The 14,273-nt window shown below is 43.4% G+C and overlaps 1 protein-coding gene across 6 annotated transcripts in view; it reads right to left on the bottom strand.

Moving 5' to 3' along the window:
- The window catches only part of LOC125426484 (protein only RNase P catalytic subunit), a 53,872-nt gene that overhangs the window by 20,661 nt on the left and 18,938 nt on the right, over positions 1-14,273 (bottom strand). For all 6 annotated transcript variants that reach the window (XM_048484796.1, XM_048484798.1, XM_048484795.1 and 3 more), the window contains one exon: positions 11,002-11,109. In XM_048484796.1, coding sequence (XP_048340753.1) covers positions 11,002-11,109 — 108 coding nt within the window. The remainder of the gene's footprint in view (positions 1-11,001; positions 11,110-14,273) is intronic.

The following is a 14,273-nucleotide window of genomic DNA, read 5'->3' as shown; positions in this document are numbered from 1 at the left end:
CAGATAATTCCCAAGATGAGCAAAGTACACCAAGCTGGAATCTGTATAGAGATTCAGTACAGACTAAGAGAAACTAGCTGGTGAGTACAGAAAGGAATTGTTTCTTTGTAGAGGGTCATCACCACTAGGGCTTCTATGCTTGTACTCCACATATATTTCTTCCAGCATCATGTACATGGGCTCTGGTTCATATAAGCTTTTGCCACAATATATTTGTTATTCCATAAGGATTAGGTGAGGACCATGAAAGCAGCTTTGGATCCCCGTTGGAGAGAAAGATGAAGTTAAAATAAAAATAGGTCTCAGTCAATTACAATCAAACACTGCTATCCACTGATATTTTTCTCTCATTATTGGCAGCTTTGTTACCAAGGGACTACTACATTTGCCAAGGGACTAATACATTGTTGTTCCACTGGTAGAGCTTTAAGTTATTTTTAGGGGCAGTTTGAAAAATGTGCCTTGTGAGGATTCCTTAAAAAAATCCTGAAGAATAGCACTGCCTGCAAAATGAGCAGCTGCAGGGGAGCACAAGTAGTGCTGAAAGCCATGTGCTCAGTTCACATGGGTCCAAGGTGATGCTCACAAGCCCAGCCACTGCCCCATGTAAATATGCCCCAGCATAATAAGCAACATGCAAACGTGACATGGTACATAGCTGGGGAAACTCGGCCCATAAGGCAACACAGAAAGTGTTTCCCAAGGATCAAAAGCTAAAATTCCCAAGGATCAAAAGCTGTTTTTCTCCAGCGAAATTCAATTGTTCTATGGAACAATGCTACAAATGACACATGTGTTTAGATATATCTGCAATCTATGTTAGAAGAGTGAAGGTCTGTCAAGACAGAAGGCCTTAGAAACTTCAAATAGTTTTATGCATTAGGCTACAATCTTAGGGCCAAATTATTGGTAGATGAGATAGTTGAAATCAATAAGCACTGTGGAAGTGGAAATTTACATCAGAACTGCAGCACTGGGGTTGAGGGATACTTTATCTTCTTCTGTACTCCCTCAATAGAAAATAACCCCTCTTCCACTAAATTGTTTACTCAGGTAAAAGTACTTGTGAGTTTTCTCAGGTAACAGTACCTGTGAATTTAAACTGAAGCAAAACAGCAGCTGGGCAGGAAAAGGCACCATACCCATGCACTCATGACTGTAATCTTATCTCAACCAAAAGCAACATTTCTAATAAAGAGAGGTGCATGAATTGAAGTGCAACCCAACTCAATAGAACAGCCACTACATCTTCGTCTTTGAAATATCCCTCCCTTTTGTTGCCATGTGCTCTCCCTTTCACATGTGTCCTCAAGCATGTGTGAATACTAACTCTGCAACCAACATGGTGAGATTTAAACTCAGTGTCATGGGGAACCCCTCTTTCTACTTCTGCAGCCAGCCATGAGAAAAAAACGGGGAGGGGGGGGGGTTAAACGTAAAGAAAGGGAAAGGAGAGCATTTTGAGAGCAATGAAAGCTCCAAGTCCAGCAAAAGAGAAAGAGCTTACCTACCCTCAGTCTGCTGAGCAGGGTAGAGTGTGTCATCTGTGTAACTGGAAGGCAAATACTCCAGAAACTGAGCCTGAGCAAACTCCAACAGTACCCATGAAGACTGTCATGTGGATGAGCTACCAGAACGATCTGGAGGGCAGTGCTCATGCCCAGGAAAAAAATGGTAGGGAGCTCCCCGAAGGCCCCAATAAAAGAATGAAAAATAAAGCAGTGAAGTTGCACTCCTTTGCGGCAAGGAAAGTTCCTGTCTCTCCCCCCCCCCCCACACTTTCTTATTATTGAACATTTTTAAAAATTCAGGTGTTGGCAGTATCTAAGTAAGCAAAGGGGATTAGACAATCAAAAATTTTCGGTAGTGAAACAGTTCTTTTTATAGAGCCAGTACAACAGGAATATCATAAATGACTGGAAATATATAAATACACACACACAAGCATTTCATTTACAATCATTGGGGACTGAAAGAGGTTTATATTGTTCTCCTACATTTTTGCCTCATAGCAACCCTATGAAGAATATTAGGCTGAGAATGTATGACTGGCCCAAGCTTACCCAAGCCACCTTCCATGCCACAGTTGGGATTGGGACCTGGGTCTTTCAGGTCTTCGTAACACTTGGGCCAAAGAATATTTTCAGTTGTTTGAAAGAAGGATGGGATAAAAAAATGTATCCAATGGCCATCCTAGAAAGCTTATTTTTAATATCTAATGATCATGTAAAGTATACAAATGACATCATCTGAATTAAGTTTATATTGTTACTTAGACTCTCAGTTGAAAAAAAGCACCATAACATATGGTTGCCATGACAACCATCTATTCAGCAATGACTCACCAAGTCAACTCCTTGCTTTATTCAACCAAAAGTGATTGTTTATTGACACAGAAAGATTGCTGATGCAAAATGAACGTAAATACAACTTTCCCCAGTACAGAAGGATTTCCTGTTCTGAATATTTGCTTTGCTAAAATGTACAACTAAGAGTCTTTGTTTCCAAATAGTTGTGCTACCACTTGGAAGTATTTACACCCTTGCACTTTTCTTTCTGCCTACTGCCAGGTTGAATGTTATAATTATTCCTGTGAGGTGGAATTCATGTAGGCAGAAAATGGTCAGACGTGCCTGACCTGTTCTGGGTTGCAAACAATGGGCATCCGAATTTCCACAGGAAGTCACAGATAGTGACTTCCTGTGGGAATTTACATGGCTCTGGCTCTATTTTCCAAATGAAGTTAAGGGCTGCCCAAATCAGCAAATATTTAATCTCACCTTTAAATGTAATTATTTTCACCCTTTGAAAGAAGCTGCTGTGAATAGCAACATACCAAGCGGACAAGTGAAACCAAAATTAATTTTTTTGAGCTGTGGAAACCACTCATTAGGAATTACTTAACTAATAACTAAAGCACACAAGGCTTCGAAACTTTACAATACCTTTCTGTTTTAGGTTTATCATTATTAGGTGAAAGATGACACTGTGTGGGAGAAAAGCATTCTGAAAGAACTGGTTAAGGATTAAGATTAAGAAACAGATGGGGAGAAAAGGTATCTCATCTCAGAAGAAGCAACAATGTGATGCAGCATGAATCATTTATGCGGTGGGATTCCCCACACAAAAACCAGGAACACAATTTGTGCAAGCACATCCCGGTGACAACAAATTGTGGTTGCCCCATCAACGGCAGATAAACATTAAGCAACTCAGGCAATTCTGTTTTATGCCAGTGATTAAAAATACGGTCCACAAAGTACAGAAAGAAAGTTATATTGTCCTTGAAGAAGAAATATTAAGGGACAGACCCGAAACTCCTCCTGGGGCAAGAGGGCTCAAGCTATGGTCTGTGCTGTTTTATATTTGATTGTTGAAGACCCAGGTTTAAATAGATAGGCCAGCCACAGTGGTTAGGGCTTTATGAGTGAAACAACAAAAGGTGCTCTTTATTTTGTACCTCAACCACTTTCAGCTGAGTTAATATCTGACTCTCAAGCCCTGCTCTGTACCCCTACTTTCAGAGATGAGGCAGTTGGCAACTAGAGACAAGGCTTTTTTTGTGGTGGTACTCTGTCTTTGGAATGCCCTCCGCCTTCGGGTTCACCTGGCACCTAGTTAACTTTTTTTTAAAGCCACCAGGCCAAAATACACATTTTTACCCAGGCTTCTAATTAGGGGTGGTATCTTATCAGACATGGAAATCTGTATTGACAGTTGGTTACAACAATTTCCATCTCTATTTCTTAAAGAAATAATTTGATAACCATGAATAATGCTAATTATTAATAACAAAAACGGTTGTTTAAACACATAGCTTAGGTGTTCCAACATGGTGCCAATGGGCACCATGGCACACACCCACACTTTTCTTCATGCCCACCAAGTGTTTTTATAAAGTGGGTGTGATCATATGGGGTTTTGCCTAAAAGGGCTTCTGATTGACTGTGCAGATTTTTAAAAGTATTGCTTTAGCAGCTCCACTGTGTCTGAAGGTAAGTGGTGGCGGCCATTTTGTGACTGGCTCTGGCTCCCAAGGCAGCCATTTTGTGGCTGCACCCACTGGATGAAAAAGCTTGGGGACCCCTGACATAGTTCATATGCTGCTCTTTGTATTCTGACTTCTAATGACTGGCTGCCTACGTACTAGCTGCAAAGATGCAAGTTGTCCAGGGACACCTTAGTGATACACCGTGAAGACAAATATTGATTTAAATAATGACTTAATGTTCATGGGTGTAATGGAAGACAGAAGGGTGGATAAACAATATAGTTATATGTATAAAATAATGATTAAAGCAGCACATGTAACAATAGCCTTGGGCTGGAAAGAAAAGAAAAAATTGACACTTCAGAAATGGTTAGAATTTATCTGGGAACAAGTGACACTTGATATTTTCGATATATTATCCAAAAATAAGACGGGGCAAGATAAACAGAATGAAATTTTGAAGATATGGATAGTATATGTGGACTGGATGAAAGAAGCTCGAATCGATGAAGAAATATGGGAGAAGAGACTACAAAGAATGAACTTACTACTGTTTGTGTGACAAAACTATGAAGAAGAAGTAATGGGGGAGGGAGAAAAGGGGGAAAAGTATCGTTTGAAAATGTATGAAGAAGGAAAATACTATAAACTGTAAAATTCAAATGATACAATAAAATATTTTTTTTAAAAAAACCTTAATGATACACCTAATTTTCCTAAACTTCAAAATATAATAGGTATTAGAATGCAATCAGTTTGACCACTTCCTGCATTTTTGCCATTTTCTCCATCTCCCTGTTTATATATTGTAAAGCATATTTCCTGACAACTCTTATCACTGCACGGCAATTACGTCATTAGGATATGGGAAGTCTGTAATATTGCCCAATTCGGAAATTCAGCTTACTTGGACTTTTGTAATCCAGTCTTTTCTTTTATGAGAAAGAGATATGGGAAACCATTCATACACATTTAGGCTGAGAAAGATTAAAGAGTACACAGCAAGCAAAACACCAACAAATAAATTAAAAGATTGCCACTACAGAAACAAAATTATTGCTTTTATAGGTGTGATTCAATATAAGGCAGCATCACATGTGTTCACTGCACTGCGAGAACATTGCATGTAAAGAGTTCCTTGAACTGGGCTATTGTTCTAATCCTGCATTCTTCAAACCAGCAGGATTAGACAGCTATTAAGGAAGAGAGGGTCTGTACTTTCTCTACTGCACTGCTGCCTTAGTTTTGCAACTACACTATTACTGGAGAAGTTATGTGGGAATTATTTATTTATTTCTTCAATTTTTATACCGCCTGATCCCCGAGGGGATAATTATGGGGATTATGCCTTATTTCAGAGACATTCTACAAGAGATATTCTTGTTACTTACTTAGGTCTGAGTTATGTTACTGGAGTAATGCTGGATTTGCTTCCTCCTAGAATATCCCACATTACTCCTGTAATATCTATGGAATGAAGGGACATGGATCAGACAAAATCAAGGACATCCTTTCCTATACTTTTGTGCTCTTATCTAAGGAAAGAATTGTGGGATCATGTCCAATACACCTGCATCTTGCACTTAACAAAGTGGCTCTAGGTCAAGAGGTTTATGCTACATAAATGTGTGGTTTCTTGCAGGAAACATAAAATGACTCACCCACCAGAATGGGTGTCCAGGAGGAATCCGCAAAAGCAGAACTTAAAGCAGCAGTGTTCAGAAAGTCAAAGTATGTGAGCAGAGGAGTACTGGGGAAAACTGAGCCCAGGACAGACTCCACGTTTTCCACCCCCCATGGGGTCCCCCCGCCCCCCTTACTTGGCGGGGTGGGGAGGGTCACTCACTGGCTGGTACGCCAAGGAGGAGGCTGGGGTGGGGTGTCCCCCTCTTGGCAAGCTGGCTGTGCCACAGCCACCCCCTCTGCCCGGTCGAGCAGCCTGCTCTTGAGCTGCAGCTGGCTCAGCTGCTGCCCAAGGGGCAGGCCAAGGCCTGCCTCTCAGCCCAAAGTGTGGGGGGTGATTTCCCCCCACGTGACTCAACAGGGCGTTTGTCCCCGGATGTCCCCATTGCATCCACACCACTGCATGTGAGCAGATTAGCTGGCATACTATTAGTACAGGCCAAAAATGAAAATACTTCTGAAAAGAAAAGGCGTAATTGTAGAGACACTTAGATAAAATTTTCCAAGGTGGGGATTTGTGGGTTTTAAATTTACTAAAGAAGGGAAGTGAAAGAGACAAATGTGGCTAAAGTAAGTTTTTTATGGAAAATCAGAAAGTGGAAGGACCTCTCCCTCCCGACAATTTGGCTGACCATGGCAACTTTTGGTACGAGTGATATGGCTAATCTGGAGGAAAATATACTGAGAAAGTTTTCCAATTTTTCTTGAAAATTTTCTAATGCGCTCAATATTTTTAACAATGTGCTAAATTGTTTTATTCAGCTTATTTATTTGGACATGAAGAATATAAAGGAAATATAGCACATACTAAAGGGAAAAACCCAAAGGCATGGAAACTGTTGATACATTGTTATTACACTCTAAGCTCATAAATTGTCCTGGGCTTTGGCTGGAGTAACCCTGCAAAGGAGCACACAATATTTTTAGCTCATCAAATAACTGTGCCATAGACATAACTGTCCACTCATTTGTTTCAACAGAACTTAACATTCTTCCATAGATGTCAGTGAGGTATCTCACAACTTTTTCAAATGGGTTATTTCCCCTAATTTCAATGCTGATAGAAAGTGTGGGGTTTCCCCCCTGCTTTCCAATAACATGATGATGTATTTGAGCACCTCTTGGGTTTTCCACAGCTTTTCTTTGACCTTTCTCAAACCTGCTTAGCTGCAAAGTTTTGGGAAAGAGCACAGCAAAGTATGGATGGGTGTTATGTAAGCAAGAAAGATTAGGTGTTCCTGGTCATGTCCACATGGAGTCCCTTTCCCCTGCTGCTGTCTTCCCAGAGGCCACCCCCCCACCATCACTGAAGACCTTTTAATGTTTTTTTAAAAAACAGCAACTGAATATCATAATAATGTGATATTTACTAGGATCTCTGTATTCCCAGCTTTCAGTTGAAAAAAAAAATAAAGCTAGCCCTCTTCACTGCAGCAATACACATTTGCCTGTTCTTCCCCTTTCTCTCCTCACTGAAAGGGAAGAGAGACTGAACTTTTTAAAAAATGAAAGCTCAGAATTCTGAGAACCTGATCACAAAGACTATGATAATGTAATGACAATATTCAATTGATGCTCCTGGGCAACTGGAGCAGGGAAAATCTGCCATGTGGAATCCACATTCCTGCTGCTGATAAGAAACTGTGGGGAAACCACACAAGCCTGTTGCAGCATGGAAAATACCTCCGCTTCCCTATCACTCTCCATGGTATCACTTGCATCACTTGTTAGTTCCATATCAGATTGATGATTACACTATCCCTTCCACTATGTGAGAAGAGGCACATAAATAAGAATGAAAACCTATCAATTATAACTTTAAAACTACCATACTTGTCTAATATAGCATTGACAATATAGCATTGACAATGGCCAAGTGAAACTTTATAAAGGAAATGATCTTTGATCTGAGATTGCAAATGCCTTAACAGACCAGGTGCTCGGGAGCAACAGCCACAGAAGGCCATTGCTTTCACATCCTGCATGTGAGCTCCCAAAGGCACCTGGTGGGCCACTGCGAGTAGCAGAGAGATGGACTGGATGGACTCTGCTCTGATCCAGCTGGCTTGACTGGAAAAACAGAACACTGGAAAATCCCCCATAAAGTTTTCTCATGTCTCAGGTTGAATCCTCCACACTTTTTTACAAATAATTACAGAAAATGCCTCTTGCTGTAAAAACCTGAAATTATTACATTGTGTTTCAGTGTGATTTACTTATACATTTTCTTAGTGATGAAAAGTAAAAAAGATGTGATAACAGTATTTAGGCAGAGAGTTAGCAAGATATATATTAAATCACAGGTGCCCAACTTGTTGAGCCTGTGGACCATAGGCATATTGGGGGGAAAATGGCACCCGGTTACAACTCCTTCTCCAAGTGCCACCTCGTGCCCAGGGGCGGGGCTCAGGTGCATAGCCCCGCCCACTGAGCCCCGCCCCCCAGGCTCCCTGCAACTCAGCTTCTGCCCTCCCCAGAGCCTAGGGAGAGCAGGAGCTGGCCTCCAGGGACATGCTTTTAAAAGCACAGAGGCCAGGGGGTGGGGCTCAGGGGCTGAGCCAACCCCCTCTGTGCGTCCCTGGAGGCTGGCAACTGCTGCTCTCCCCAGGGCCTGGGGTGGGCAGAAGCCAACCTGCAGAGTGGCCGAGAGGGGGGCGGGGCACTGCGGTAGGCGGGGGGCGCATGCCATTTTGTTATGTGGGGGGCATCTGGTGCCTCCCTAAGTGACCAAAAGGCATGTGCCCGGGGCCATGGTTGTCCCATGTCCTTAGGTCAGTGCGCCCCTGCTGTGGATGCTTTGGAATTTTGAGCACAGGTGGTGGGTGACATAACAAAATAATAATAATAATAATATAAACCTTTATTAGGCACAGAGCATAACAAATTGGCAACTACAGGAGAGTGAAAACAATTACATAGCAGGTGGCATAGGGGCTATATCCAATAATAAAACACTGGATGATTCTACAGGAAGTCAGGAGGATGCAAGCCAGCCTACGCTTATGATAGAAGCAGATGTGTCTGAATTGGCACTTCCTTTATACACAAAGATTATTCTTCCTGACCTGAAAAATGTGCTTCCCATCACCCTTTATTTTTTTCAGTTCTGTAAAATTCACAACCTGATGAAGAGGTCTGGTTAGCTTGCAACCTTACACAAAACCTTGCGCCAGTTTGATTAGTGCTAACAAAAGGTATTAAATTTATTTTGTTCTTTGAGTTCTCTCCTTTAAATATTGGTAGAGAATTTCATCTTTATGTTAAAAAAAGTATTTTTAAAACTAGGTTAGAATTTTATGTTAGTATAGTCACATTATTTCCTGCATTCTGTGACCACCTGACTCACTTTCTCCCCAAACTCCCTACATAAAATAAATGCAAAGTGAGGATGCACTCGTAATATCTGAAGAAGTGAGCTCTGGTCCACAGAAGCCCATGCTAGAATAACATTTTGCTTGCCTTTAGTACAACAATTACCCCTGTTTATTTTTGTTGCATGGGTAGACTAACAAAACTAATGGTCTGGAATTGCTAATCAAAAAGTACCTTTGTATATATTTCTATTTGCCATGTTTTCCTCATTCAAGCTACAGGCTAGATTTTAGATTATTCCTGCTAGTAGAATAAATATTTGTTTGTTTGTCAGAATCCCCAATAAGTTTTTTTAATTAATATTCATTAACACCTGAAATTGTACATAACTTAAGTGACTTTCAACTGAATGCACAAATGCAAATGTCATGAAACTTCAATAAAAGTCTAATTTTGAGTACATATCAGCTTGATGGTGTGTGTGTGTGTGGGGGGGCGGGGTTATTAAAATGCAGCAGGCAATACCCAACAGAAAGCTCAACTTGTGCACCTACAAGCCCCAGAGTTTTGACTCCCACCCCTAGAAATAAAAACATTTACCAGGAAAGTGCAGTCGCCCCTGACCACTCCTGACCTCCACACTGAGATCAGGGGTGGGGCAAGATGGCTGGTCCTGCTCCTGAACTCTGCATGGAGATTGGGGACAGGGCAAACCCTACTTGCTAGTGATCAATAACCCCCCTGCCCCAAACTTCCCAGAGTTTGGACCAGGGAGTAGTTGTGAGAGGGAGCATGGCCCTATAGTGCGCCCCTTGGAAGTGGCAACCAGGGCTCTGGCTTCCCAACTCCCCCTAGCTATGCCACTGGCCACAGCCTCAGACTGCCACATTACTGTATTACCAGTATGTTTGAGGCTGGCCTTTCAGAAATGGTCTTTGAGAATGCAGCATCAGATGTACTAGTCCTTGGATAAGAAACCTTTCCTTCGGCTTGCACATACAAGAGAACAATTTGTACACTTCTTGTTTTACTTCATAATTTTGGTACCCCATATTTTGATGTAATTACACAGACATTCTAGGATTGTATTCTATATCCTGTTCTCAAAACACAGTTTTATCTCATGTTTTGATATACTGAAACATAATTATTCTAATTTCTTTGGCCATTTGGAATTGATGACATTTTATATAATATGCAAAAAAACCCACCTATTGTTTTTTATAAGATTTATGTAATTGATTTGATACTCTCTCCACAATGGTGTGAACAGAGTTCACTCTCTCTGTTTTGCAATTACAGACCTCTTTAACGTAGGCTTTTAAGTTCAAAACTTGAAATATTTGCACGCAGAACAGAATGTTGTATTAAACTGTCTGCATGATTTGCAGTTTAAACTCTTTTTTTAAAAAATCCCTGATATTATTTTAATTAGTCAACACAACACATATCTTCATTTTTATCAGACTTCACAGTTAAGAAAGATCTTTTCAAAATCATATTACCATGCTTATCAGCACAGTCCTATGCAGAGTTAGACCCATCTATGCTTTTAATGAATTTAGAAGAATGTAGTTCTGCTTAGAACTGCCCTGTACGTCTCCTTCTCATGGGCAGTTCAGCCCCACACAGAGAATCTATACACAGTGGGCCCAGATGAATGAACTGTGGGCTCATAAGTATTATCAGTATATTATCAGTATAGTATAGCTCATGCTAATAAGTTAGCTACACACATTATGATTTATCTGGCAAAAACAAGCCAGGTGGGAGAAGCACACTGCTGAAGTGTACACATGGTAACAGGAAGCCTTAAAAACGTTGTATGTTCATACAGAAGAGACAGATACATAATTGTAGCTCAACTGTTAGTCAATAACTGCTTCACCCAGGTCTCTTTTCTTTCTTCAACTTCAGTCCACGCATTCATTTTCACACTCATTTAGTGGTAAACATATGTACAGAGACACTCATACAACCACACAATTTCTTAGAAACAGTAAAGCAGCACTTACGATTTGAGAAGAATTGTGTCGGGCAGAAACTTTGGCAACATTAAGGCCATCTATCACAATATCAAAAGGAGGACGCTTATTCACAAAAGCCTGAAATTCTTCAAGTTCCTAGAAAAAAAGTTTAAAAATAAAGGAAATGCAACAAATGCAACCCAACTGACTCATCAATTTTTCTTGCTTTCATTCTGTCTTATTAGAGCTGTATACTGCATGACCATATGATGCAAGAACAAAATTGGTAGCGGTGGATGGGGTTAAATTCTGCTTTCACATGAACTGGCATGTGCGGACTAGCAGCACCAAAACTGGAGAACATATTGCTGTCATAGTCTTAATCAATAATTAATAGTGCACACTTTGTTCTAATGTTTGATATTAGTCACTGATGTAAAACATCCAACCTGCATTACATCTCAACACCTTATTTTCAACCCGTTTCTTAAATGTTTTATCCAAGTTTCCGTAAGCAAATATTATTCTGGGAACTCCTCAGTATTTTGTTATGCAAATGCACTGGGCAGGTTATTACAGTTTAAGGCACATCTCCTTAAATGAACCCTTTTCTAACAAGTATAACCATACCCCTCTAATTACTCATGTAATTTCTTGTAGCATCAAAAAAAGCAGAACCAGAAATGTTTTGTTTGTCTGAGTGAACCTGCCATGACATGCTCCAGAGAGTTCATGCAAGAGTCTTGGACAAGTATCACAAATGTAGAAGATGAGTCCCCTTTCTTCATAATAGTTACTATTTTTGCCATCAATTATGTGAGAAGGTAAACAAGTTCTAGATCAGTGATGACGAACCTTTTAGAGACCGAGTGCCCAAATTGCAACCCAAACCCCACTTATTTATCGCAAAGTGCCAACCCGGCAATTTAACCTGAATGCTGAGATTTTAGTTTAGAAAAAAACGGTTGGCTCCCTCTTCCTCCGCCCCACCTGCTCGAGCAGGGGCCAGCCTGCTCTAATCTCCAGCAAGTCCTGTGCGCTCTCTAGCATCTCTGCCTCCTCTGCGCCACCTCACCTCGGGCAGCAGCCACCCCGAGCACAGGCACCAGGCCTGCCAGCCAAGTCCTCCCTGCTCACCGCAGTGTACGCACGTTGTGCTCAATGGCCCAGGCTAATCTAGATGTGTGTCTGGGGCAGGGGTAGGGAACCTGCGGCTCTCCAGATGTTCAGGAACTACAATTCCCATCAGCCCCTGCCAGCATGGCCAATTGTGACAGAGCTGATAGGCCAGTTCCTGATTCCCTACAATCTGAGTGTGGATTTTCCCCCCCGTGATGAATTCTGTGCGCGCGTGCCCACAGAGAGGGCTCCAAGTTCCACCTCTGGCACCCGTGCCATAGGTTCGCCATCACTGGTCTAGATTCTTCTATGTGCCTGGCTCATCTGATGTAGGGGTGAGCCCGCGAACCCCGCAGAACCGTAGAAAGAGCGCCTGGCATGCCGGTGCCGGCTACGGCCTTCCGGGCGCACACGCTCCCCCAACCCCCGTTCCCCCCGTGAGTCACGGATCATGAACTACCCGGCTCACGATCACCAGGTGTCCCATACAAAGGGACAAAAGGGCCCTTGCCCTCAGGTGAGGATTAGACCCAGACAGGATGCTTCCTCCCCGCGACGTAGGCAGCCCTCGATGAGATCATGCATCACGCATGATGATCTCCCCGCTTCTCCCTCTCCCGACCTTCCGCTCTCCCGCCTTCGCCCGACCCCCGCCCCCTTGGTTAATTTACTGAAACCCCAATAAAGGTGTGAGGGGCGAGCGCACGAGAGAGTTGCCAGGATCACGGGATCCCGCACTTCCTGCTGCTGGCCCTCTCCACCAGATGAAATCTCCGCATCTCGTATGCTTCATTGGGGGGTCTACTGTGGGCAAGACGCTACCAAGCTGGTGCCGAAACCCGAAGTCTCTCGAACCTCCGCCATGCCTTACCGTCGCCTGGGAAAGGGCTTCTCGGTACCGATGGAAATCCGCTGGATTGGCGATTCAGGGACCCACCCCTCGGTAACGTAACCATCCGCTTGGATTGGCGCATCCAGGGATCTTCAGCGTTTCTAGGACACTCTCTCGTCTGACTTAGACCACCGTAGTTAGCACAGGCAGCAAAAGCACGGCTTTTGGACAAGCACGCTAGCGGAAGCTGAAAGTGCTAGCGAAACGGCGGCAGAGGTCTCCATAAAGAGAGGGGAGCTGGCGTGAATTGGTTGAGGAGATTGATAGGCAATGTCCATGGTAAATTCCAGAAGGGGACATTCAATCTTAAGGATTGGGAAAACATCGGGCGCTTGCTCTGCACAGAGAGCTCAGCGCGCCGATGTTCTGCTACTGACGTGGAGACACAGTGTTATGTCGCCATCAGCCTGCAGAGTCCACACGGTAAGTCTTTGCCATGGATCTCCCTCCTTTTGATCTTTCACCTACAGTTTCGCAAGTCCGGAACTTTCTCTATCCACTAAGCAGGGCCTTGCCTGTCCTTCTCCCCGCTTCAAACTCTCCCGCTTTGCGTCTTGCGGCTCTGCCGCCTCCTCTCTTGTTGCTCCGTAGCCTTCTGCTCCGCTTCCCCCTCCGTTTCTGGAAGCCACCGCTTTCCTCCGTCCAATGCCAATGGTAGAATGGCGCTGAAGTTTCAGACTCTAGCAGAGCCGTATTACCTGGCAATTCCATCTGCAGAGTGAAGGGAAACCCTGACGGAAGACGATGCCGACCTCGGCCTACGCCCGTCTGCCCAGCCCACTTCACTGACCACGTGGGGGAGGACGGCGTCATCCAGCGAGTCGTCGAGTATCGCCCCATAGGCTATAACGTTCTCACTGAGCTCCGCAAGGCAATACGGGACGTGGGGATCACCAGCCCTTATGTGAGAGGCATGCTGGAAGCAGTCATGCGGAATCACGTAATGGTTCCGGAGGACTGGGAAAACCACTTTTCGCATGCTCTTGAACCCTGCGCAATATGATGTTGTTTGGGAAAGCCCGAATATCACCAACAATGGCATAAGCAGAGGGCAGCCTCTGGCTGTGCTCTATACTTCGCCGCGACAGCTCTATGGCTCGAAGGCTTAAGCTCTTCCGGCCAGCAAGCAGGTCATCCTGCCGGAGCCACCCTTTAAAGGTTGCTCTCTGACTCCGCGCCTACAAAGGCGTTTGTAAGAGTGCCCGCTGCCGGACAGCAACTTAACCCCAGAGCTTTTCCAACGTTCGACAGAAGCCTCCTCAGGAGCCTTACGGCTTGAATTCCTGAACAGGCTCCAGGAGTATCCTGC

This window comes from Sphaerodactylus townsendi, linkage group LG02 (genome assembly GCF_021028975.2).
Source record: "Sphaerodactylus townsendi isolate TG3544 linkage group LG02, MPM_Stown_v2.3, whole genome shotgun sequence".
Taxonomy (NCBI): Eukaryota; Metazoa; Chordata; class Lepidosauria; order Squamata; family Sphaerodactylidae; genus Sphaerodactylus; species Sphaerodactylus townsendi.
This window is presented reverse-complemented; position numbering and strand designations above follow the sequence as displayed.